Genomic DNA, 22,105 nt, shown 5'->3' on the forward strand with positions numbered 1-22,105 from the left:
GTGTATGATCTTGGTAGTTGTCTTGTCGAAATACTGATGTCTGGGTTTGATGTCATGAGTACGAAAGTGAGAGGGGTTGTATTATGTAGGCAAGCTGGTAGGAATTTCGGCTTACAGAAAAGAATGAATGGATTTTCCATGATGTTACTGATGTGATTAAATCGATGTTTTCTTTCTTTTGAGGTGCGGTTACATTCTGTGAATTGTGAGAGTTGTGAATGCTGTGTCACGACCTTTGAAGCTTTAAACTCCCTGTATTTGGTGATGGCAGCATTCAATTCCGAGGGGATCAGTATACTGCAATGGCAAAACAGTCTGAGATGGTGAGGGTGATCCACGATCCGCCATTGGTAGCTAGCTTGTTGATCTAAGAGCTATACTGTGCTTTTTGGATTCAGAGCACACTCCATCTAGATGAGCTATTCGGCTCGCTGGACGGCTACATCTATCACAAAGTCTAAAACGGCTGGTAAACAACGGACTTGAAATTTCCGAAAAAAATCTGTGACGCTCAAGTCCTTCAGAGCGTTCGTCACAGATGATCAAAAATAACGAAAGAAGACGACAAGTAACCCTATTTAGATCGATTTACCCAAAAAAATAAGGAGTCCAAAATACTACCACCCCCAACTTGAAACCAAATCCTTAAAACTCCTACCAAAATTTGAGATCGAGCACAATGACGAAAACCAAAAAATACATACCTCAACCATTACCCATCCCTACCACTGTCTACTCCTTCCCGTAGGCTAGGTTCAACGCGGATCTTTGAGAGGTGGTTGGTCAAGACAAATATGCCGAATTGAAATATATAGAGAAGTGCATTGGTGAATGTGGGGAATGTGGTGGTGAAAGTGAGGTGAATGCGTGAAGACTTGAATTATAGGAGTAAGCGACCGTATGATGTGAGGCGGATTTCTGATGGATACTTTCGAAGGGAATATGTAGTCTGGAAAATCGGAAGTTGCTACGATTCCAGCTGCGAATACTTCGCCAATGCGATACTTGTGAGTGAGTTGATTGTTATCAGAGCACAGGATCATTGCCTTACAGGTGAAGATGGAAATGCTTCGATGCTTCGATGCTATTAGCCATGTAATATGGAATCTTCGTCGATATTCTGCCGGTGAGCTTCTGCTTGCTTCAGGATTCGTGGGTATTTGTACTGATCGGCTGATTCATCCCATCCATGGACCGGACACTTCCAGGCGTGCGAAGCAGAGAGACTTCTTTTTCAAATGGGGTTTCACGCTCATTTAAATGACGGCTGACCTCTGTAAATTTACATAATCAGCGATTATGTTTTTTTTTGCCGTCTAGGTGAAGTCGTTGGGTAGAACAGGACTAAGTCGTCATTTTGCTACTACTCCAAGGAAAATGGAAAGTGAGGCTTCGCAGAGAACCCGTAGGAAAAGCTTAGAAGTTATTATCGAAATTTCGAAATTTGACGGTTGACCACTTACTATCGACTTAATATTATGTGATATTCTAAATACAAGCAGAAGGACATTAAGCTCAGTGTCTTCCACCTCTAGTCACGACTGAAAGTGACGCAGCTGAGGCAGGCATCTACATCACTCCAAATTGTACACCAGCTTCTTGCCAGAGACCCTCCCATTCTTCAAGTCATCCAGTCCCTCTCTAACACCCTCCAACCCACCACTCCCAACCTTCGCCGGATGCGGCACCAGCTTTCCATCCGCCAACATCCTCTCCGACAACGCCGCCCACTTCTTCGCAAACTCAAAATCCTCCCTGCTCCCCTCATAAACCCGCCCCCCCTTCTCAAACGTCTCCCCAAAAATCGTATACATAAAAGTCCGCGTATACTTCACATCGCTCCTCGGAAACTTATTAGCGAGGATCGTTCCATAGTTCTTCGCTTCGTCGCTCGAAAGCGCGTCGGCGCAGAACTGAGCAGATGCGTCGTCGCCGTTGGTATCCCAAGCGTATTTCAGCTTGTTTGCCGTGAGCTCGCGGATTTTTGAGGCCGATTGAGCGTCGTTATAGTCGAACACCTCGTCCGCGCCATGAGACTTGACTAACTCGAAATTCCGAGGGGAAGCAGTCGTAATGACTCTATACCCCGCCGCCTTTGCGAATTGGATACCCAAAGTCCCAGTCGCGGTACTTCCGCCGTAAATCAACAACCACTCACCCTTTCCATCTCCTTCACCGGGGAATTCAAGACCAATGCCCAGGCCCTTTTGGAACAGGCCTTGGGCGACAGTCATACTTCCTAGACCGACGGTGGAAGCGTCTTCAAAACTGACGTTCGAGGGGAGCTTCATGGCTACGTCGCCTTTGACGGCGGCGTACTCGGCGAATACACCATCGTACATCTCGCTGAAGTTGCAGCCGTGGACGCAGCCGTAGACTTTTTCGCCGACGGTAAATGATTTGGTTACTTCGTTGCCGACTTGAAGGATGGTTCCGGCGTAGTCGCAGCCGCTTATGGCGAGGGGGCCGTGGCCGCGGGTGCCGGCGATGTGTTTCCCTGGTGGTAATTAACACGTTTACTTTGCATATGATAAGAGGGGTTGCTTGCGAGAAGGCAAGACAATGTGACGCCATCAACAATCTTGCTTGATAGTCTGGTATGTTTGGAAGCGTGCCATATGCTGAGAAAACTCACAGTCAGTGGGATTAAGAGCAACCGAATGCACCTTAATAAGAAGATACGTGGGTCGAAGTGGAGGCGTTGCAATAGTTTGGATTTTCGAAACCCCATTCTCTAGAGTAAGAGCTTTCATCTTCTCAGGAAGACTTGATGTTGCCATTGTATAGTTTTTCTGAGGTTGAAACCAGGTATTTCCGGTTGAATGGATTTGTGATGCGGGGAATATTGATGACCGAAGAGATTTGAGAATGGGAAGAGAAGCTTTGCATACAAGATTTCTAGAAGCGAACATGAAGTCGATTCCTGCGTTTTCTGGGACAGGTTATATATAGCTTATAGTCGTTATATGCGGAAAGTTGGAACATAATGTAGTCGTTCGCGGATTTGTAAGTGGGTCCACCATATACCAAATTCAGCAATAGTGGCCAATGAAAGGTCGCAGGGGCCCGCTTTGTGGGGTTGATTTAGTGGAGTGCTCAATCACATCACGCCCTTCATCATACCGAGTAGAATTTTAATAAGTGTATTTCAAAGCAACCTCCAAGCTCGTAAGTTCGAACATCTCAACCACCAACAATATTTCACTTCTTCCCTCATACCTGATCCGATATTTCAAACCGAACCAGCTCGCAACATATTCCCAGCCTTCGCATACAAAGTAACAACTTGACCGATTCCAACCAACCACATAACGGATCTCAAGTCCGAGAACTTTGGATTCGTGTTGTTGATGTAGATGAGGGTGTACAAGATACGACTCAAGACGTATCCTGCGGACAATCCATTGAGCGACGTTGCGGAAAGTCCGGCTACATTCCCTGCTACGACCGCAGCTGCGAAGAATCCGATGTTCTCGAAGCCATTTTGTTTTGCTCCGTTTACGCGGGTTAGTTTGTCTTTTGTCTATTGGGATTGTTAATCTGTTTTGCTTGAGGGCGGTGGGAGTGGAAGCTTACGGCTTGGTCAATGGTTTGGTCTTTCTCCATCTCCTGCAAATGGGTTCGTGGCGACGTTTTGTCGTAACGCGATGTGAACGTCGTTGAGTACACATGTGGAACGAATGCTACAAACCATGCTGCCGGAACCTGATTGATCTGTTAGTCGATTCCCTGGGTATTTTGAATTTGGCTGGTTCTGCTCACGGCATACAAGGAGTAGTTGTCTCCGTAAAATGACATCTTCAACTTATTGCAAGTAGGCTACTTTACTTTCGGCTGTAGATGGGTTCAGAACTTGGTGTCGATGATTCAAGAATATCAGGCGGGATGATATGATAAGCTTTTGTCTTTCTCCTTGAGTCAGGATCATTCTTTTCTTCGCTACACACGCAGGCATTGGAAATGCCAGTTGAGTAATCAGCGTTCGACAGCATCAAACCACCCACTTACAGGCCACTGCAACAATCGCATTAGGATAATGGAACGATGCTGCCCATGCACTCCTTATTTGGAATATCTGAATTGAGGGCGCCACTGATCGCAGAGAGAGATGCGCAAGCGACAAGATTATTTGTGATAGAATTCTATCCCGTTTCAAGACAATTCTTCGAAGGCATCAACGCATGTCTCATTGGGCATGTCAGCATGTCAGCACCTCGCAGAGCGTAGAACAGAAGTCTTCGTTATCTAACAGGCTTCGTGCGGTGTATTCGGTACACTCCCAAGGTTGCGAATTTTGTCTCCCAGCGAAGGCAACAGTTTCTGCTCAAATCGTACGACTACCTCCAGGTGTCAGAATATTTACCCGGCACAGCAGGTTCGCGAAATAATGTTACTTACTCCCAAACAACTGAGCAAAACAATATTCCCAAGTCACGAGTTTGGTGGAGCGAACCTTAATAGGTGCACTCGTAGGAAAGTCCATATATGCTTCATCAAAGACCAAAATTACTAGTGAAGTTTGGGGTTCAGATTCTGGGTCTCAGAAAGGATGCCGCGACAATAGAGGGTCTGTGCGTATGTACTCTCTCCCAGTTCCATGCGGCACAATTCGAGAAGAGAGCCTCGCTTTCTTACATCTGCAAACGCTTCTCTCACAACCTTGTTCGACCTGCGGACAGTCTTTACACTATCTTGGAATCCCTTCTTTTCGAATCCGCATGCATAGGAAGAAACTCACTTGGAGAACAGTTAGCCTCTCACCAAAATACGTGGCAGCCTCTCGAACACTTGTATAAGTTTCCACAATGACTGACTGCGAAAATGAGATTTCGCTACCTGATGACCTGCGTTTTTTGAGTGGGGAAGAAGACAAACCACTGTGCGCAGTGTGTCGCTCGATATCCTTTTCACAATTGAGGTCGAGTTCCGGATTCGAGTATAAGGGCGGAGAAAAATCAATATCTGGCAAGGAAACTTTCTGTCCCCTTTGTATGTTCTTGCGAGATTTTGTGACCGAGAAGTTGACTTCACACGCTGCGAGAAAGTTCTCATTCGGAAAAGAGCAATGGCTCCGGCTCCGTGTTGATCCATACACCAGACGGCTGCAATTTCCAGATATACGTATCGCAATCTTGGATGGCGACTACGAAGTCGATGACGAGAAGTCACAAAATAGTGCCACGGCCCCTGACTATTCTCCATCTCGTCTCGACAGAGCAAAGAAGAGTCTCAGGATTGACCTACATATTAACAATCTTGCTTGCGATATAGTGGTTTCTCTGACTGTGGATCCTTGTGAGTGCCATGCCGGCTATGAATCGATTGATCGGCTGTGAACTAACCTTCGTTACAGCATCTCCAATATCTCATCTTTTCCATCGAAAGACAGTCCCAGATGATGCAAGTTCAGACGTCAGTTTCAGCAGGATTCAGAGTTGGATTATGAAATGTGATCCAATGAAGTGCATGACAGAATACACCTCCCCCGAAAACCTACCAACGAGACTTATTGATGTTGGCACAACCACGTGTAAAGACTCACTTCGATTGATAATTACTGCGGAAACGAATATTGTTCCCCACGAGAGTCGATACATTGCATTAAGTTATTGCTGGGGCTCAAAGTCAACTGCTCCATCCATCACAACAACAGCGGTTACGCTAGCGTCAAGACAAAATGGCCTGGTCTACGACGAATTACCGCGCACCTTTCAGGATGCAATTTTGATGGCTCGAAAATTAGGGGTTCGATACCTGTGGATAGATGCGTTATGCATCCTACAAGGAAAAGACGAAGAGGCGAGAGCGGATTGGCGAAAGGAATCATCACGAATGGCTGAAGTTTACAGCAGATCATACTTGACGATAGCAGCTGCAAGTTCCTCGAACGTTCATGGTGGTATACTGAAAAGGAAATTGCCGGATAGCGTAAGCAAAAGCGTCAAGTTACGGCTCTCTTCTTTCGAGGCCCCAGAATACAATGGAGAGGTATCTTTGGGACCTGTTAGACAATTCCGCGAATGCATGGACGAGCCGTTATATCGACGAGCTTGGACTTTACAAGAACGAGTCCTATCATCCAGAGTCCTAATCTGCAACATCGATCAATTCGTGTGGGAGTGTCAATGCAGGAGCGAGACAGAGAGTGGAATCGAAATGGCTCATGTCGGTGCCATAAGACTCAACACTAAACACGACCTTGACACGCCTTTGAACAGCTTTCGGGATGCTTGGCAATGCATCGCTACGGACTATTCTGCAAGACTACTTTCGGTTTCTAGCGATAAACTGCCTGCAATCTCTGGTCTGGCAAGGAAGTTCTCCGAAGTACATGACCATATCGGCGGACGCTACATAGCAGGAGTTTGGGAGAATAGTCTTCTCGATGATCTGCTATGGTCACATGCGCCCATAGATATTGGCCACAATGTACCGCGAGGAAGACCAAATTGTTATCGAGCACCTTCTTGGTCGTGGGCGAGTGTCGATGGAAACGTTCGATGGTTTGGGGCCGGGGAAAATGGGGTTGGGCCTTATCACATTACCGTCGTAGATTACCGTATCGACTATGTGGACGACGAAGACTCTTACGGCGGTGTTGTAGGCGGATTTCTTAAAGTTGCTGGTGTTCTGACACGATCAAAGATCACAAAGAGCTTGAAAATGAATGACCGCTGGTCATGGTATGGACCAGGCCTCGGTTCCCAACCTCTAGTTGATATTGTAATTGACGGACGACCGAAAACATTGTCTTCTAATTGCTTTCTGGACGTGAGTGTTGTCCCGGGACTTTCGGAGCTGGAACATAGGCGTGCCTCGACGGGAAATGATGTTGATACCTGGATTTTACGGGTTAGAGATGAGGCTTACTTGCTTTTAGTAGCTTGTGGGAGCGAGACGCCTGGAGAGCTAAGGAAATTTCAAAGATTGGGTGTTTTGTTTCGTGAGAAATTGGGGGAGACCTATATTGCTGAAGACGCTCAAGAGGAGGAGTTTCTCCTGTTATGAATCGCAGAAAGCAGTCGCACAAGCTTGATCCTGCATGATGATACTGAATATCATTTCAACAGGATTTGCAACCTATCAATACCAGTGGGAACAGCTATTTCTACTTTCCCGCAATGGAAGTTAGAATCGGATACCAAAGTTTGCCAATCACAGCACCAGTGCAGAATGGACCAAAATCCAAACCTCACACCCGATTCCCAAAAAGACTAAAACACCTTTCACATCCCACAATGACATAAGTGGCACAACTCTCAATCTTTGCTTTTTTAAACTTTAAGTCCTCTATATTATAGCACCCCCTTTCTATATCAGTGTTGTCAATGCCGCAAGCGAGGAATCCCTTGTCTCCGCCTCACGAGGCGAAGTTTTGAGGCTGGGGATGAGATTTGGTTGGATTTACCAGTAGTTTGATCGGAAAGATAACACTTGTTTGTTGGAGATCGTGGGTTAAGCGCGCTGGTGTGCGCGGTTGAGGCGAGGATGTGTTGTTTTGGGCTGGGAGGAGGAGGATTGGTGGTGGAGGAAGCGAGTTACTGAGGTTTACGGTAATCTTAACGAAAATATGGTTTATTTACGAGCTGTGACCCCAAATAAGTTATTATAACCAGATTACGGTAAACCTTCATCTCAAACCATGCCCAGTAACCAACCCCGCGCTAACCGAAAAGCCTATCTCACACCCTGCTTCCTTTCCGCCCTGCCACCCAGCAAGAACCCCGTTTTCCACCCCCGGCAAGCGCAGAAATCGTCATCTGCCTTGGTTTACGAGTCCAGCCCAAGGAATACGGTCCGGATGTCGAATAAAGTTGGCAGTACGTAGAGAAGGTGAGATGGAGGTGTGGATATAAAGGTAAGTGTGGTTGCACTTTGTGGGTTTGTATACGGTTTTTTTGTGTCGATTGTGGTACTTTGCCATACGAAGAGGGTTCGAGATTTGAGTTTCGCACTCATTGAGATACGAATTGCATACGACGGCTGCTGGGATTGATCTTGTTGGACAAGTCATTTGATACGTTTGGGCAGGAATTGAAAGGTTATTCGGATATTGGGTAGTGCCAGGGAAAGGGGTAGAGAGTATATCTTCAACACCCACCTTCGATCTCAGGAGATTTTGTGCGACTTTCGGACAATCTCGAGGAATCAAACTCACATCACCATCAAAATGTGTTTCGGCTGTAAGTACTCACTTCCCAATCATCAACATCAACTAACACGCCCCAGCAAAATCCAAACCCCGCTGGGAAGAAGACGTCGTCTTCGCCTCGCGCCCAAAGAAACGACACCACCACCACCAATCCCACAGCACATCCCGCACCCAAATGACCGAAACAATAATCAAAACCCAACGCGCTCCCTCAGTCGAATACGTGCGCCAACGCTCTCCCTCTCCTCCCCCAAGAATGCTCACTCCTCCCCCCAAACCCTCCCCGCCACCACCAGCACCAGTCATCATCGTGCCGGCGGCCCCTTCTCCCCCGCCGCGCATCGAACTCGTCTCCGTCGAAGAAGACCTCTATATACCCAAACCGCCGCGCTCGCACGCGAGCACCTCGCGGAGCTCGCATACTAGACATGGTTCGAGAGGCGGTGAGGAGGTGTATATCGAGCGTGAGCGGATAAGAGAGCGAGCGGCGCCGAGCCCGCCGAGAGAGGAGTACGAGACGTTTAGATATGTGCCTGGCGTTGGGCCGGGGCGGCGGGAGAGGGAGAGTGTGGGGTATGAGGGGGAGCGGACGACGAGGAGGGTTGTGGAGAGGGAGAGGGTGAGGGGGGAGGAGGGGAGGGGGAGTTATGATAGGCGGTATTAGGTTGGAGGGGATTTTGGGAGTAAGGGGTGTTTTTGGGGTTTGAATGGAGTTGGATGGGAAGGTGCTGGATAGGTGGTATAAGGGGGAAGAAGATTAATGATTTTTTGTGTTATGATAAATGGCTGATTTACTTATTATTGGGAGTTACTGCGAGAACGATGAATTAAATGATATACCCACCTACCCGAATTGGAGAACAACACAGATTTTGAATTCTTCAATCCTTTGTGCAATGGTTGAATCAGCGCACCTTTCTCTGGAAAATACACCCAACTAGATCATATCAACAGACATGCACCCCTTGAAATCTCACAGGTCCAACGAACCATCAATAATCAATAGGTCCTGACATGCCCTCACGTCTGAATTCCACCTATCTAACAATCTAATATCAAACCCCACTCATCCCTCCCCACACAACAAACCCCCCTCCTCTCCATCTAGAACGAACCCGTCCAGTCCATCCTCCAACACCACCTATCGTCGCACACTCATCCACCAACCCCCACATTCTATCCTGCTCCAAAAACAAAAACTCATCGTAGTCAAGACTGCACACCGCCATCACGATCTAGAACCTTTCATTTCACAACTACATGGTTTCAAAATAGAACCTCGTGACGTGGGGTGCTCTGCATACACATTTACCCATCAACATATTCGACGAATGATCTCGAGCTCCGAATATTTCAAAGGAAAGAATGGATCTGGATCTGTTAATCGTTACTAGGATTTCAAAAACTAGATAAATAAGACAGAGAGCATCTGAGCAGAAGCTACTTACCTTAAAGAGAAGTTTCGGTGAAGGTTGTGGTTTAATCTGATATGAATGGGGATTTTATATTGTTACGCTAGGTGGGGGGTTGTGAGTTATAAGGGTTTGTTTAGGTGGGTTTAGCTTGATGGAAGTGGAAATTGGGAGGCTAGATGGCAAGGTTGTTGAATTAAGTTAATATAATATTGGGTGTGTTTGTTGTGTTGGGATTTATTAACACGCTATCTATAAGTTCTATTTACGATCTATTAATTTCTAGATCCCTCTAGAATATTTACTACAGAAGCCCTTTAGCCCTTACCTCCCGACTAAAACCCTAATCAAAAACATCCATAGCCCACCTCCCTTTCCCCTTCAACCCATCAAACCACCTCTCAACATCCTCCTCTCCAATCCCATCTGCCTTCCCATCTCCCCTCCTCCCCTCCCCATAAATCCTCCTCACAACCCCCTTAACACCCTCCCCCAACTCTTGTCCCCCACAAACCAAAATCTTGCCCTCTCCCCTAATCAACCCCCCAATCTCCCCCCGTTCAGCCCACACCCTATCCTGCACATACCTACACCCCCTACTCTTCCCCTCCTCCTGCGAGTACGCATAATAAACCCTTACCACCCCCGCATCCTCATACGCTCGAAGTTCATCAGCAAACAGCGCGTCTTGCTCCGGCGCTCTACATCCGAGGAATAACCACGCAGGCGCCAAGCTCAGTTCTGAGTTGCGATTGAGCAGGGCGGCGCGTTCTTGCAAGAACCCGAGGAATGGTGCGATGCCGGCGCCTGCACCGATCATGATGATGGGCGTCTTCCCCATGTGTTCAGGGAGAGTGAACAGGATTGTAGGTTTGACGGCGATGTGCATTATATCGTCTGGCTCGAGGGTTGCGAGGTAGGTTGAAGCGACGCCGGAGGGTAGGATGGAGAAGGTTATGCTGACGACGTCTGGAGTTGCGAGGGGAGAGGAGGAGATGGAGTATTGACGGGTGCGGAGGGGAGGGAGGAGGGAGATGTAGGTTTGGAAGGGGATGGGGAGGGTGGGGTGGGTTTCAAGGAGGGTGAGGAGGGAGGGTGGGGGTGTGTTCTTCGTTGTGGTATTTGTTGTAAGGGCGAGGAGAGCGGTGCGGGTTGAGGGGGTTGTGGGGAGGGAGGCGAGGACTTGGATGTTCTGAGTGTGTTAGATGGGTGCAAGGGAGGAGGGGCTAAAGGACTTACGCGTTTTGTAGCTGGTTGGTTTAGTTCGACGTAAGAGCTTAGGAGGTCTGTGACTGATACTGGATGGGTGGCTGGTAAGGTGCTTCCTGCGTTTACGTTTCTGATTGTGATCATGGCATCTGCTGGTAGTCCGAAGCGTTTGAGCACTCTTCGGACGTTCGTCTGGCTGTTGGTAGGGAGAATAGCAAGGTATTCTCCAGCTGTGTAGTTCATTCCCTTCGGAAGTTGGATCTCAATATGTCGTTTTTCTGGTACGCCGAGAGCGGTCAATATCTTATTTGAGAGAACTACAGCGCCTTGAAGATCTTGTCGGAGGGTCTGGCTTCGAGCTGATGTATCGATTTCGAGGTCGAGTTCAGCTACTACGTTTTTCGTACTCGATCCACTTCCTTGAATAGCAGGCCACAGAACGTTGTCCTGCCAGTAATCGAAGTCGTTGAAAATGTCTCCTTTAGCTACATCACCGAGTCCGAGAGCTGCAATACGAGTACCTCCATTCGCTGCAAGTAATCTGTCAAGATTCATCGGGACTTTGTGGAATGTAGATGTCCAGTCGCCTAAGAGAAATGTGTCAGCCCTGTCAGCCACAGAAAAAGATACAAGTCTGTTTGGCATTGGACTCACGATTCCCAACGCCAAACACCGTAAACTCAACATTCTGCAAGCTCTTCCCATCTTTCAACTTTTCAAGCCAACCAAAGAACTGAGCAGCATTATCCGGCGGCTGACCCTCATAACTCGGACATATGATAATCAAAGGCTGACTTTTAGGAACATCATCGGTAGCTGAATCCAGAGGATCAACACGGACTTCAAACCCACGAGTTCCCGCAACTCTTGCAAGACTCTGCGCCAAAGCCTCACAAGTACCTGAATTCGAACCGTATATAATGGTCAGCGGGTGCTTTTCGGTTCCATTCGAAACAACTGTGTGGTTAATCGCCAGCTTTCCTGTCTTTTCACAAGCCAAGCCATTTCCATGAATCTTCTTCTCTATCCCCGTCGCATCCAACTTTTCCCTCAACGAAGCTCTCATGTAAAACCCCTTTGGCTTAATAGACAGGGCGTGCGTTATCTGAAGTTCATAACTCGGATCGTCCAGCGAGAATTCAAAATTTTGAATCAGAATCACTGTCGCCAAGATAGCTTCTTGCATAGCAAATGGCCGACCAATACACCCACGCGCTCCATTTCCAAAAGGCTAAGATGGTCAGTCAATAACCGCCAACATGTAATAAAGGAGATGATCTCTTACCTTCCACGAATTCGGCGGCAACTTAGCAAAATTCTCCTCCAACATCCTCTCTGGCTTCCACTCCTCAGCATCATCCCCAAACGCCAGCGGATCCTTCTGGATTTTAACCAGCAGTGCAAGAAGATTATCTCCTTTATTAAGCTGATACTTTCCTCCGGCCAGGAAAATCGGATACTCCGTGGTTTCTGGCACGGGAGCCATTGCGATAGCGGGCGCCGTGGGATACAGACGCAATGTTTCTTTTAGAATGGCTTCGAGGTATGGGAATTGGTTCATGTGTTGTGGTGTAATTGGGCCGGTACCGAGGACTTTGTCTACTTCTTCGCGAGCGAGGTTCATGATGGCGGGGTTTTTGATGAGGAGGTAGAACACGAAGGAGAGAAGCCCGGAGGTCGTTTCGTGGCCTATTCATTTGATAAGCTGGCAGAAGCACGGGAAACTGTAATGACTTACCAGCGACGAGAAAAGTGAGAATATTATCAACAATACTCTCGTCCGTCATGTAACAACCCGTCTTGGGATCTTTCCCATGAATCATAGCATTCAAAAGATCTTTCTTCTCTAAAGGATTTTTCCGTCGATGGGCGATCATCTCTTCACAGATCCCTCTCATCCAAGCTATCTCCTCATCATACTTTCTCTGAGCTGAACGTCTAAACATATTGAGCACTGTCGGCAAACTACCCCTCGTTTGCGACTCTTCGAGAACGCTGACCATGGTCTCGACGAATGGATGCATATCTTCGCGGTAGAAGCTGTTGAATCTCTTATCCATAGAACATCTATTTTGAGTCAGAATTGTACTATACCATGAGTTTGAATGCACCTACAGCGCAATAGTATCCAAAGTCAACCGTGTAAAATCAGCACCAACATCTATCCTCTCATCCGGCCCAAAACGCGCCCATTTCGCCACTAACTGCGATGCAATATCATGCATCTCATCAAACATACCAGCGGTCGATAACGGGCCAAACGCGGGCATAAGCGTACGATGTGCTACCTGCCAATTATGCTCATCCATATAAGCTGTAAACAAACCATCATTGACCGCGTATCTGAGTGCCTTGATTCCCCCACCAACCACTTTGGTAAAGCGCTTCTCGTCACATATCTCATCCATCAGCGCTTGAGTGGAAATGATGACTCGATTTACACCTCCGACGTTAATTCTGTAGATTTCGCCTGAACAGCAATTAGATTCGAAAATGTGTAGCGAACATGCAAGTTACCATATTTCTCTGCTAAACTAACAACACTCCCAACAATATTTTTTGTATCGATGTCCCCTATATTTCCGAGAAGCGGCAAGCCTGGTGGCCCTGGAATGGGAATTGTCTCCATGATTAACCTTTTCCACCAAATACACCTTTTGGCGACGAGGTTGAAACGAGGTTAAGAAAGACGATTTAAGATACATGAAAATAAAGCTAAGAATCTGACAGCAGCACTAACAACAGTCAAGACCAACAATTCGCCGAGCCAACTTTCAGCAGCTATCGATAAGTCCCAGGCCGCCTCAATATGCTGACCCATGCTCAGGGACGCGCTGATGCGATACGAAACAGGCACGCGAAATGCGGGAAATGCTACCATAAACCAATCGAACGAAGACAACGAAACACTTAAATAACTGATTGACTGGTACCGAGCCATGTTGAAAACTTATGGGTATGGAACAACTGTATTTGCCGCGACAAGACATGAACGCGCCTCGACGTGCTGCGGTCCCAACTCAACAGCTGCTGAGAACCAGACGCAAATGATAAACATGAATACGGCGAAGTCAATGACCTCGGCTTGCAACCTACGTAAAAACGTACATCTATTCCAACCCAAGAGAAATGACAACGTATATGTACGTAGAAGATCGAGGTTGTGGACAAGGAATCAATTCTTGGGAGACTCGAAATTTGGGTGCTGATGCAGATGCACGAGCCATTTCTTGGGACAGACCGAGGTATCGCTCGTGGCCAATCACAATGGCACCTGTTGTTATAATGGACGAGACGCGTCAATCACAGAGGGGTTTTTGTTGGAAATTAGAAGTAAATATCGATTGGCCATCAAAGGGAGTGTCTACCAAAGTGGATAATTCTGCGTGCTACCAAATCGTCTCTAAGAGATAGACGAGTTGAAGGTATATATTAGTAGGTGTCCTAAGTCAAAGGCACAGCATTCTATCCTCAGTCTCTAACAAACTCTCGACTTTTATAGTCATTCAGATTTACATATAAATAGGCATTTTAGCAGACTTGAAGTACATCGTCAGTGTGTAAAGACTCTATGCAAAAGGGGGTAAACTGCCTGAAGCGAGCGTCCCAAATCACCTCCAACTTTCCTCTCACAAACCGCCTCTACGAACAAAAAGCAAGGTAAACTGCAGTCAATGTGATGGACTTGAATACTCTCAATAGCATGATGAGCCTCATTCACAAAGGACGACCAGATCTACAGAGCGTTTCATCTTCAAAAATGGGGTATCAAATTTCTGAATTACCGTACCAACGTACGAGGCTATCATACAAAGTATTCCTCTCTTTTCACTATGCTATCTCTTTCTCCCCAATCCGATCCCCTAGCTCATCCCTCATCCTTGCTTCTTTCCCCTTCCACACCTCAACTCAACCCCCTCTCCACTCCAGTCTCTCTTCAATACTCCCCTCTCCAAATCACACTATATATACAAACCCCCTCCCCAAACCCACACCCACAAAGACACCGGTTCCCACGGCCCCTCGTTCGACCAACAAAAACATATTTCAAAAAAAAAAAAAAAACCATCGCACGCTAACATACGCCAATGCGCCCAAAAAAAACAACTTCCTCTTCAGTCTAGCGTCCTGAAACAACATAAAATCGCTGTGGAGTCCAACGAACACCTTCTGGTATGGTAAGATGCACACCCTAAAATGCTTTCTCATATCCTATACTCGACCCCACCATCAATATCAAAAATATTGATCCCAAGATATGTTCACCTCCAAGCCTTCTTCCCCACCTCCCTCTTCGCATCCCGATTCTCACTAACCCTCCTCATCGCATTCGCCGCGCCCGCAACCGCTACAGGACTCTCCCTGCCCGTGACCCCCGAGCCAGTCCTGCCTCTCGGCTGCGGCAGCAGACTGACCCGACGATTCGTCGCCAGTGAACTTGCAGGACGAGTTGGTTTAGCCAGCGGGCTGCTGAAGGACGTTGGGTCTGAGGATTGAGGTTGCATAGAGGCACGTCGGTTAGTTGCGGAGTTGGTTAGGGCGGACATGGAGGATTGAGATTGTAGGACTTTGGGGCGGGAAGCGGACGGGGGTTTCGAGAGGGTGAGTTGGGAGTAGGGTCCTGGACTGGAGATGTGACTTCGGAATGCTAGACGGGAGGTGGAAGTGCGAGAAGGTGTTGTTTCGGGGGCGGGTGAGGCGGTGTTATCTCGACTGAGAGGTGAGCGAAGTGGTATCTTTGAATCCTGGGAGTTTGACAAGCGATTTGCGAGTGTTGGTGTTGTCTTGGCGTGTGGACTCGGTGTTGTTAAACTCAAAGGCTTGAAGTTATGGCCGATGATTGTGTCTTTGGTATTTACACTGGCGTTCCAACGAGGTCTGGCGTCCAGGTTGGAGCTCGATGCAGAAGGTCTAGAAATTAGGGATGGGGTTGAATTTCCAACTCTGCTAAGGGATCTAGGAGAAGGTGTTGAGCGTGCTACTGAAGCCTGGGTTTGATTTGAGAGACGAGTAAGACCAGCTCGCTGAGGTAGTTGTGCTGATGGAACGGTAGGAGTTCTTCGTTCACTAGATCGTGAAGTCGCTTTTGTGCGAAGCTTGCCGTTCTTGAGCGGAGTATGAGGATCCAGTCCACCATTTAAGCCAGTCATGATGACAGAGGAAGCAGGTGAACTTCCAGGAGTATCGTTGAAACTTCCAATAGTCGATCGATCATTCGAGACCATACTTGAGATTGAATCTCGAAGCTGTTGATTCCTCTTATCTGCCTGAATTTCCTCAAGACTCACGTCCAACTCCGCCATCTGCTCTTTCAAATTATTCCACTTGCCTTGCATATCAGAATGCAGCCGCAGAATCTCTCCATTAACAGTGGACCGGTCCTTGACTCCATTCTCGATGATAAACAGAACCTGCTCAATAGCAGGACCATAATGCGTCTTCTTTGATTCGTAGCTCTCAATCTGTTTCCCCATAGTAGCTGGGTTATTCAAGTGCAAGCCTGTTTCAACTGCTGCCTTAAGCTTCATCACGCTTCGTTCGACTGACTCGTACATTTTCTGATTCTTGCGGCTGGCACCTCGGAAGATCAAAACCCATTTGTCTTCTCCAATTTCGTGTCGTAAAGACTGAGCATCTTTCTCAAGACTCGTATAACTCTTCTCCAGCGATTCTCGTCTTGTTTCCAATTCCTCGCAAGCGGTAGGAAATATGTTGTCGGCTCGACTGTGAAAAGAAGATAGTCGCATGGGCAGAAAGTCCAACGAGGCTCGTAACGGTTGCATTCTTGCAAACAAAGCAAGCAAGCTCGAGTCGTCTGGAGCCATAGATGTAGTCGGTGTGTTCGGTGAGCCCGGACTCATCGGGAAGGCAGTTATGCTGTATCGATTGTTGGCCTGCGATCGCTTCGAAGGCGGTGTCTCTTCGACTATGGTCTTCAATTCGTTAATATCGAGATCTCCACCAGCTTCCTCCAATAGGGTTTTGTGTCGTTTCTCCTCCATCTCGAATACTAATCGTGAAAGAATATCCATCTCATTGCCAATGTCTCCAAGCACTGTATTCCAAAGCTCTTCCCACTCCATTGCAATCTCGACCGAGTTCTTGACACCCTTCAAAGTCTTCCTGATCTTCTCCCATTCCTTCAATATCGTCTCGACTTGTAGCACAACACGTTTGAGTTCCTCGCCAGGTACCGTAGCAATGTCTGGTCGGTTCTGCAACGACTCAATCGCCGAGACATAAACATTGATGAGCTCCTCAAAACGTGAGATAGCATTGTCGACTTCTGCCAATCCCTCTCTCCCGCCCGCTGCTGCCCACTCGACATCGTCGTCCCCGTCTAAGCCATTAATGACCTCGGACGCCTTTTGTATCCAACTCCGTATCTGCTCCGCCGCTCCCATCAACGCTTTCGACGCCGACTTGGAGTTGGGTATCGCAGAGACCTTAGTTGACAGCGACTCGGCATCAGGCAACTGCAAAGAAGTCAATTGAGCAAGCTGATTAGCAAACGAGACCCTCGACAGCGTATATATCGACCCCGTACGCTGCAACCCAAACGGATTAAAATACGACGCCGCATCTCCCGAAGCCTCAGAAGGCGTCGTCGCACCCGTCGGGGGATCCTTCGAAATCGGCGGCGGCGGGATCTCTAACTCATCAGGCATGCTCTGCTCTCTCTCGAAATGAGCCCTCTTCGTCTCCGACATAGCCTTCGTCCCATTCCCATTCGTGTGTTCCGGCAATCTGTATTTCTGCGTGTCCAGGTCGCCACGCGTCGCCATCCTGTCGCCAGAGCCCGCGACGGAGGAGTCCTCTTGACTGCCTCCCTCGAAAACGCGTGCAATTTCCTCGCCAATGCTGAATGGTTCGTGAAAGCTGCCGCCTGTGAGCTGCGGTGTTAGGTGGCCGCTTCCCCCGCTCCAGGCTCGGCCTCTGCGTGGGACAACTCCAGAATTGAGGGATTGTGCGCGGTGGATGTGGTCGAGGTGTCGGAGTTGATCTTCTGGGATGCGGCCGACGTCTGGTGAGAGGGAGGGTGTTTTGGATTTGGATGAGTTGCTGCCAAAGCCCAGCGCTTTTAATCGTGCGGCGAGGCCTGGTGACGGTCGGCGTGCCTGGCGGGAGGTATTGTTGCTGCTGGTATTGTTGCGGTGGTGATCGTGGTGGCTATTGTTCTTCTCGGGTTCGGGCGTGGGAGGTTGAGAATATTTCTTGAGGTGAGTTGGCCCAGCATGCTGTTGTTGCTGCGTCTGCACCGGCAGGGGTGTGGAAGGAAAGAAGTCTGATCGCGATGCGGCGGACAGAGCTTCGCGAAAGGCTGGCATCGCTCAAGCTGCTTGACGTCGTTTCTTTTGCACTGATATTGAAGCTGCTGGCAGCAGAGAATCTGGACGGAGGGATTATGCCTCTTCACGTTCGCAGTCGCAGCCACAATCTGGTTCTTCCAACACCCTCGCAAGTAGCAACCCTCGTCGTGCTCTCCAAGCTCTTTATGTAAAGTGGCTTTCTCTCGAAATGGACCGGGGGATCGACGACCCTGGATATCAATCAAACAAGAAGTCAGTGACACAATCAAAACATCTGTAACCTCGTCGACCGGAAATCTAGAATCAAGTATCCGCGGAAACTAGACAAGCCCTCTTCTTTGCAAGCTTAGGTTAGCTGCAGAAACGACGCGATTATGGTGCAGAATTCCGGCGCGTGTCAAGACACCTAGCGACCGAATTGACAATAGCAACAAGTGGCAAGTAAATAGTGGTATTCAGCGGGCGACAATTCAACAAACTTGACAATAGCAATGGTTCAGAATGAGGGGAGGATGAATGGCAGACACGATTCACAGAGGGAAGAATCTGTTGGTGATACACCGGAGCACAAATCCAACGTTTCGAAAACCGTCAAGCGGACAACTGGTGATGCGTTCCTGTGCCTTTGACAATCCATACTCCATACATAAGACTGCTACGTATTACTTCCCCACAGCCAACGAACCATATTGAATTCGATATATGTTCCACTGCACGGTACTCGGGGAAGTCTTTTCACAACTTCCTGTACATTTTCAACCACTCGGTTCGAGGCCTCGCAAACGAGTCCAATTCTGTAAATTAGACTTTGGTAAGTGTAACGTCAATTAATTGTCACGGCGATCATCGTCAGGGTTTTGTGGCTGGCGGGAAAAGAAAGGGGAAACACGTGATGAGAATACCTCACTACTTCATCTTTTCAATTAAACTACATTGAATTATCTATTTAGTGAGAGAAAAGTTAGAGATTCTCTGATACAACTCAACAAACTCGTTGATGCCCCATTGTCAAAGCAAAGTACCCGGATCACTGGAAATAATCCGTGCCGTTCAATGCCGCCGTCAGCAGAAAAGAAGCACACCCAGTGACATGGGAAGCCCCTGTCATTACACCAAGTACCGAATCGGAATCTTTACTCGTCACAAGATGGCTTTCAAGTCAGTGCGTTGAAAGGCTGAGATGCTGAGTTTTCCTCTGTTGGTCGTGCAATGTTCACCGTGGTAAGAGAAACGTAATCTTGACATCTCTACATGGACGCTGTGGTCGATTCAGGCGCATTCTAAAGCCACAACTCTCGAGTTGAGGATGCCTTCGACTGGTTTCTTCAGCTGATAATGGGATCCTCAGTTTGTCGTTTCTGTTGGCCAACAAACCGAATCATTGGAAGCGAATAACGCGGTTGCCTGCAGCATTGGATGGAGGCCTACATACACGCGAGACGAAAATTTCGGATGACCTATCATTGCATGATCTTATAATATTGATCAGATCTGGTTACACTCCAAACGCCAACTCCAAGCAACCCGCCGACCCTTCGGCTATGTTATCCCATTCCAACTCATCGGGTCGTGCAAGATACGAGCCATTCAAGATGCAGAGAAAAGAAACGACCCTTTGTTTTCAGCGAGCGCTTCTCGGCGCATCCCAATGAAGGATTTCGTCAGTCATAATAGGAGAGATTCTGGAATCTACCTTGAGAGGGAGGATATTTTTGGTAGATATATTGTATCAATGAGCATTCACCAGTTGATGATTCTTTGGGGAAAGTATTCATCAATGAGATCCATATAGTATGGCTAGAACAGTAATTAGTGTCGGTACTACAAAGCAAATACATGGAGTGTTTGTATATATACCTTCAACTCCTCGGCACTTGGAACGTCGTCACTCTTGCTGTACAGATCATATGGGTTAAAAGCCCTGACCGCAGCAAGCATATCGTAGTCATGGTCATCCATAAATTCTCGATAAGCACCACCAGTGTGCCAGGGGTAAAAAGAGTGGTATCGGATCATAGCAAGAGCCTCAGCTGGCAAGGTGGACTGGTCCTTGACAATATGGTATAGATACTCGTCATGTCCCCACGAGAGCATCATATTATCCAGACCGCAGCCAGGTGTATAAATGCCGTTTTTAGTTCCATAGATCTCATGGTTGTAGTCTGGGTTTCCTTTGAACGTATCCGGGTAGATGATCCTCTTGTCGAAAGCGCAACCAACTGGAAAAGTATCGCCAACGACATCCCATTGACCTTCAGCCCCGTAGAAGAAGAGAAGCTTGCCAAGATCGTGGATCAAACCAGTCAATTGCATCCATCGAGGCTTTCCATCCCTTCGGATAGCTTCCGCCGACTGGAGTAAATGCTCGATTTGAGACAGAGAAGTATCAGGATCCGATTCATCAATCAATGTGTTGAGCTTTTCCATCGCTTCCCAGATAGACATTCTTGCTCTTGTCTTGAACTTGAAATCATTACGTGCCTTCAAGTTGTAGGCAACGGTTTGTCGTTCGTGTTGTTCGCGGTAAAAATTCTTGACCCTGTCACAAGCATCTTCATATTGACGGAATTTTGTCTTGTCTTTCTCGGAATCGAATTCCGACTTTTCATGCATGCTCTTTTCCTTAATCAAGTCTGCCTTGAGGACATTGACCGCGTCGATGTTATCAGACAGGCTTTCAAGGGCCTGTCCATCCCTCTCTTCATAGATATCGGTCGCAGAAGGTGCCATTTTAATGGTATAAAGTGTTCAGAGATGCTGCTATTTGTCCTCTGTAGAAGTAGTTAGATAAGAGAATTTGGTGTAGGGGGACGCTACTCACTCACTATGTCTCTGAGTCTGGTTCGATTAAGAACTAGGATTGCAAGCTGTTTCTGAGGAAATTTTGATAAGACCAAAAGGGTATAAATGCACTTATAAATGAGAGGAAAGCTAGAAGGCTGGGGTGGCTTTCTGAGGAAATGCAGAGGAGTTTTAAAAGCAGCTGAAACTTCCAGACAGTGAATAGATTTCCCACTTACCTTGGGTGGGTTGAAGTAGTACTTGTATCATCAAACCAGCCGATTTCGATTCCATTAGTGTGATCATGAAGCAGCACCTATGTAACGAGCCAAAGCCGTTAGAAGTTCACCTCGATTGATTGGTGCCACCCTTCACCAATGGGCACGATTCAAAGTTCGCCATCTCCTTGCAAAAGCCGTCGGCGTCTGACAGACTACGGAGCCATATCTGGGTCTGGACATGAAATGCAAGGGGAGAGTGGAAAAGGCAGAGAGAAATATGGGGTAAAGGGTCCGGTCGAGATGCGGATCCAAAAGTAGTGAGATGCGGGCGTCAGTTGTGGGGTTTTTCTTGTCAGTCCGACGCGCGAGGTTGAAGATGGGGAGACACCATTTCCCCCCGAAGAGGGTATGATGATCGGTTTGCCGCTCTTGTAGTGGTAGAAAGTGCCATGTGAAAGATACGACTCGTAATTGTGTGCGGCCAGGGTCTCGGAATGTGGAGAGTGTTGCGTGGCGAATAAAGAAGATTGATATTTGTTGAGGTTGGAGAAAAGATGTGAAGGAAGCAGAGCAGAAGCAGACAGGTCGGATAAGCCTCGGGGAAATTCATGAGGGGGGAGTTGGAGCCTGCCAAGCATGTCGGCCCTCTTCCCCAAATCAGCGATCTCTCTCTTACCAGATTCCTATGTTTTTCTAACTCTAAATGGTAAGCATTTGACCTTCGGTACGAAAGCCGCTTGCATAACGTCATGAATGCGTCGAGATGTGCAGCTCTCTCTCCTCTCTTCTGTTCCTGATCCAGCATCAACACCTCGAGAGAAGAGGAGAAAGACATCAACAACATGAAAGTTTCTCAAAATATTTTCTTGTGCAAAAACTCTGATTAAACTCGCTGAAATGCTCTTGCCAGGAGATTAGGCCCTACTTGAGTAGATCTCAGATGATTTCCGTCCGTTTCCTGGGTGCGTCTGGATCTTGAATCGACCGGTATGAACGCGCTTGGCATTGGCATCAAACGGG

At 47.7% G+C, this 22,105-nt stretch overlaps 7 protein-coding genes across 7 annotated transcripts; 2 read left to right on the forward strand and 5 right to left on the reverse strand.

Annotated features, from left to right (window-relative positions):
- Nucleotides 1–1,574: 1,574 nt before the first annotated feature.
- GLAREA_00278 (GroES-like protein) lies at nt 1,575–2,780 on the reverse strand (the record flags this gene model as incomplete). Its single annotated transcript, XM_008085038.1, has 2 exons — nt 1,575–2,497; nt 2,636–2,780. The coding sequence occupies 2 exons, from the start codon at nt 2,778–2,780 to the stop codon at nt 1,575–1,577; spliced, it is 1,068 nt and encodes a 355-aa protein (XP_008083229.1).
- A 452-nt stretch (nt 2,781–3,232) lies between these two features.
- Nucleotides 3,233–3,798, reverse strand: GLAREA_00279 (uncharacterized protein; the record flags this gene model as incomplete). The annotated part of the gene is made up of 3 exons (XM_008085039.1): nt 3,233–3,523; nt 3,577–3,705; nt 3,763–3,798. The coding sequence occupies 3 exons, from the start codon at nt 3,796–3,798 to the stop codon at nt 3,233–3,235; spliced, it is 456 nt and encodes a 151-aa protein (XP_008083230.1).
- Nucleotides 3,799–4,805: 1,007 nt separating this feature from the next.
- Nucleotides 4,806–7,008, forward strand: GLAREA_00280 (uncharacterized protein; the record flags this gene model as incomplete). Its single annotated transcript, XM_008085040.1, has 2 exons — nt 4,806–5,295; nt 5,354–7,008. 2 exons carry the CDS (start codon nt 4,806–4,808, stop codon nt 7,006–7,008), a joined length of 2,145 nt encoding a protein of 714 aa, XP_008083231.1.
- A 1,162-nt stretch (nt 7,009–8,170) lies between these two features.
- Nucleotides 8,171–8,816, forward strand: GLAREA_00281 (uncharacterized protein; the record flags this gene model as incomplete). The annotated part of the gene is made up of 2 exons (XM_008085041.1): nt 8,171–8,183; nt 8,230–8,816. 2 exons carry the CDS (start codon nt 8,171–8,173, stop codon nt 8,814–8,816), a joined length of 600 nt encoding a protein of 199 aa, XP_008083232.1.
- Nucleotides 8,817–9,907: 1,091 nt separating this feature from the next.
- GLAREA_00282 (Cytochrome P450) lies at nt 9,908–13,402 on the reverse strand (the record flags this gene model as incomplete). The annotated part of the gene is made up of 7 exons (XM_008085042.1): nt 9,908–10,756; nt 10,804–11,360; nt 11,428–12,004; nt 12,059–12,462; nt 12,512–12,840; nt 12,889–13,243; nt 13,291–13,402. The coding sequence occupies 7 exons, from the start codon at nt 13,400–13,402 to the stop codon at nt 9,908–9,910; spliced, it is 3,183 nt and encodes a 1,060-aa protein (XP_008083233.1).
- Nucleotides 13,403–15,035: 1,633 nt separating this feature from the next.
- On the reverse strand, nt 15,036–18,101 carry GLAREA_00283 (uncharacterized protein; the record flags this gene model as incomplete). The annotated part of the gene is made up of 1 exon (XM_008085043.1): nt 15,036–18,101. One exon carries the CDS (start codon nt 18,099–18,101, stop codon nt 15,036–15,038), a length of 3,066 nt encoding a protein of 1,021 aa, XP_008083234.1.
- A 1,722-nt stretch (nt 18,102–19,823) lies between these two features.
- On the reverse strand, nt 19,824–20,813 carry GLAREA_00284 (HD-domain/PDEase-like protein; the record flags this gene model as incomplete). Its single annotated transcript, XM_008085044.1, has 2 exons — nt 19,824–19,880; nt 19,941–20,813. The coding sequence occupies 2 exons, from the start codon at nt 20,811–20,813 to the stop codon at nt 19,824–19,826; spliced, it is 930 nt and encodes a 309-aa protein (XP_008083235.1).
- Nucleotides 20,814–22,105: the final 1,292 nt, after the last annotated feature.

Source organism: Glarea lozoyensis (assembly GCF_000409485.1).
Source record: "Glarea lozoyensis ATCC 20868 chromosome Unknown GLAREA3, whole genome shotgun sequence".
NCBI lineage: Eukaryota > Fungi > Ascomycota > Leotiomycetes > Helotiales > Helotiaceae > Glarea > Glarea lozoyensis.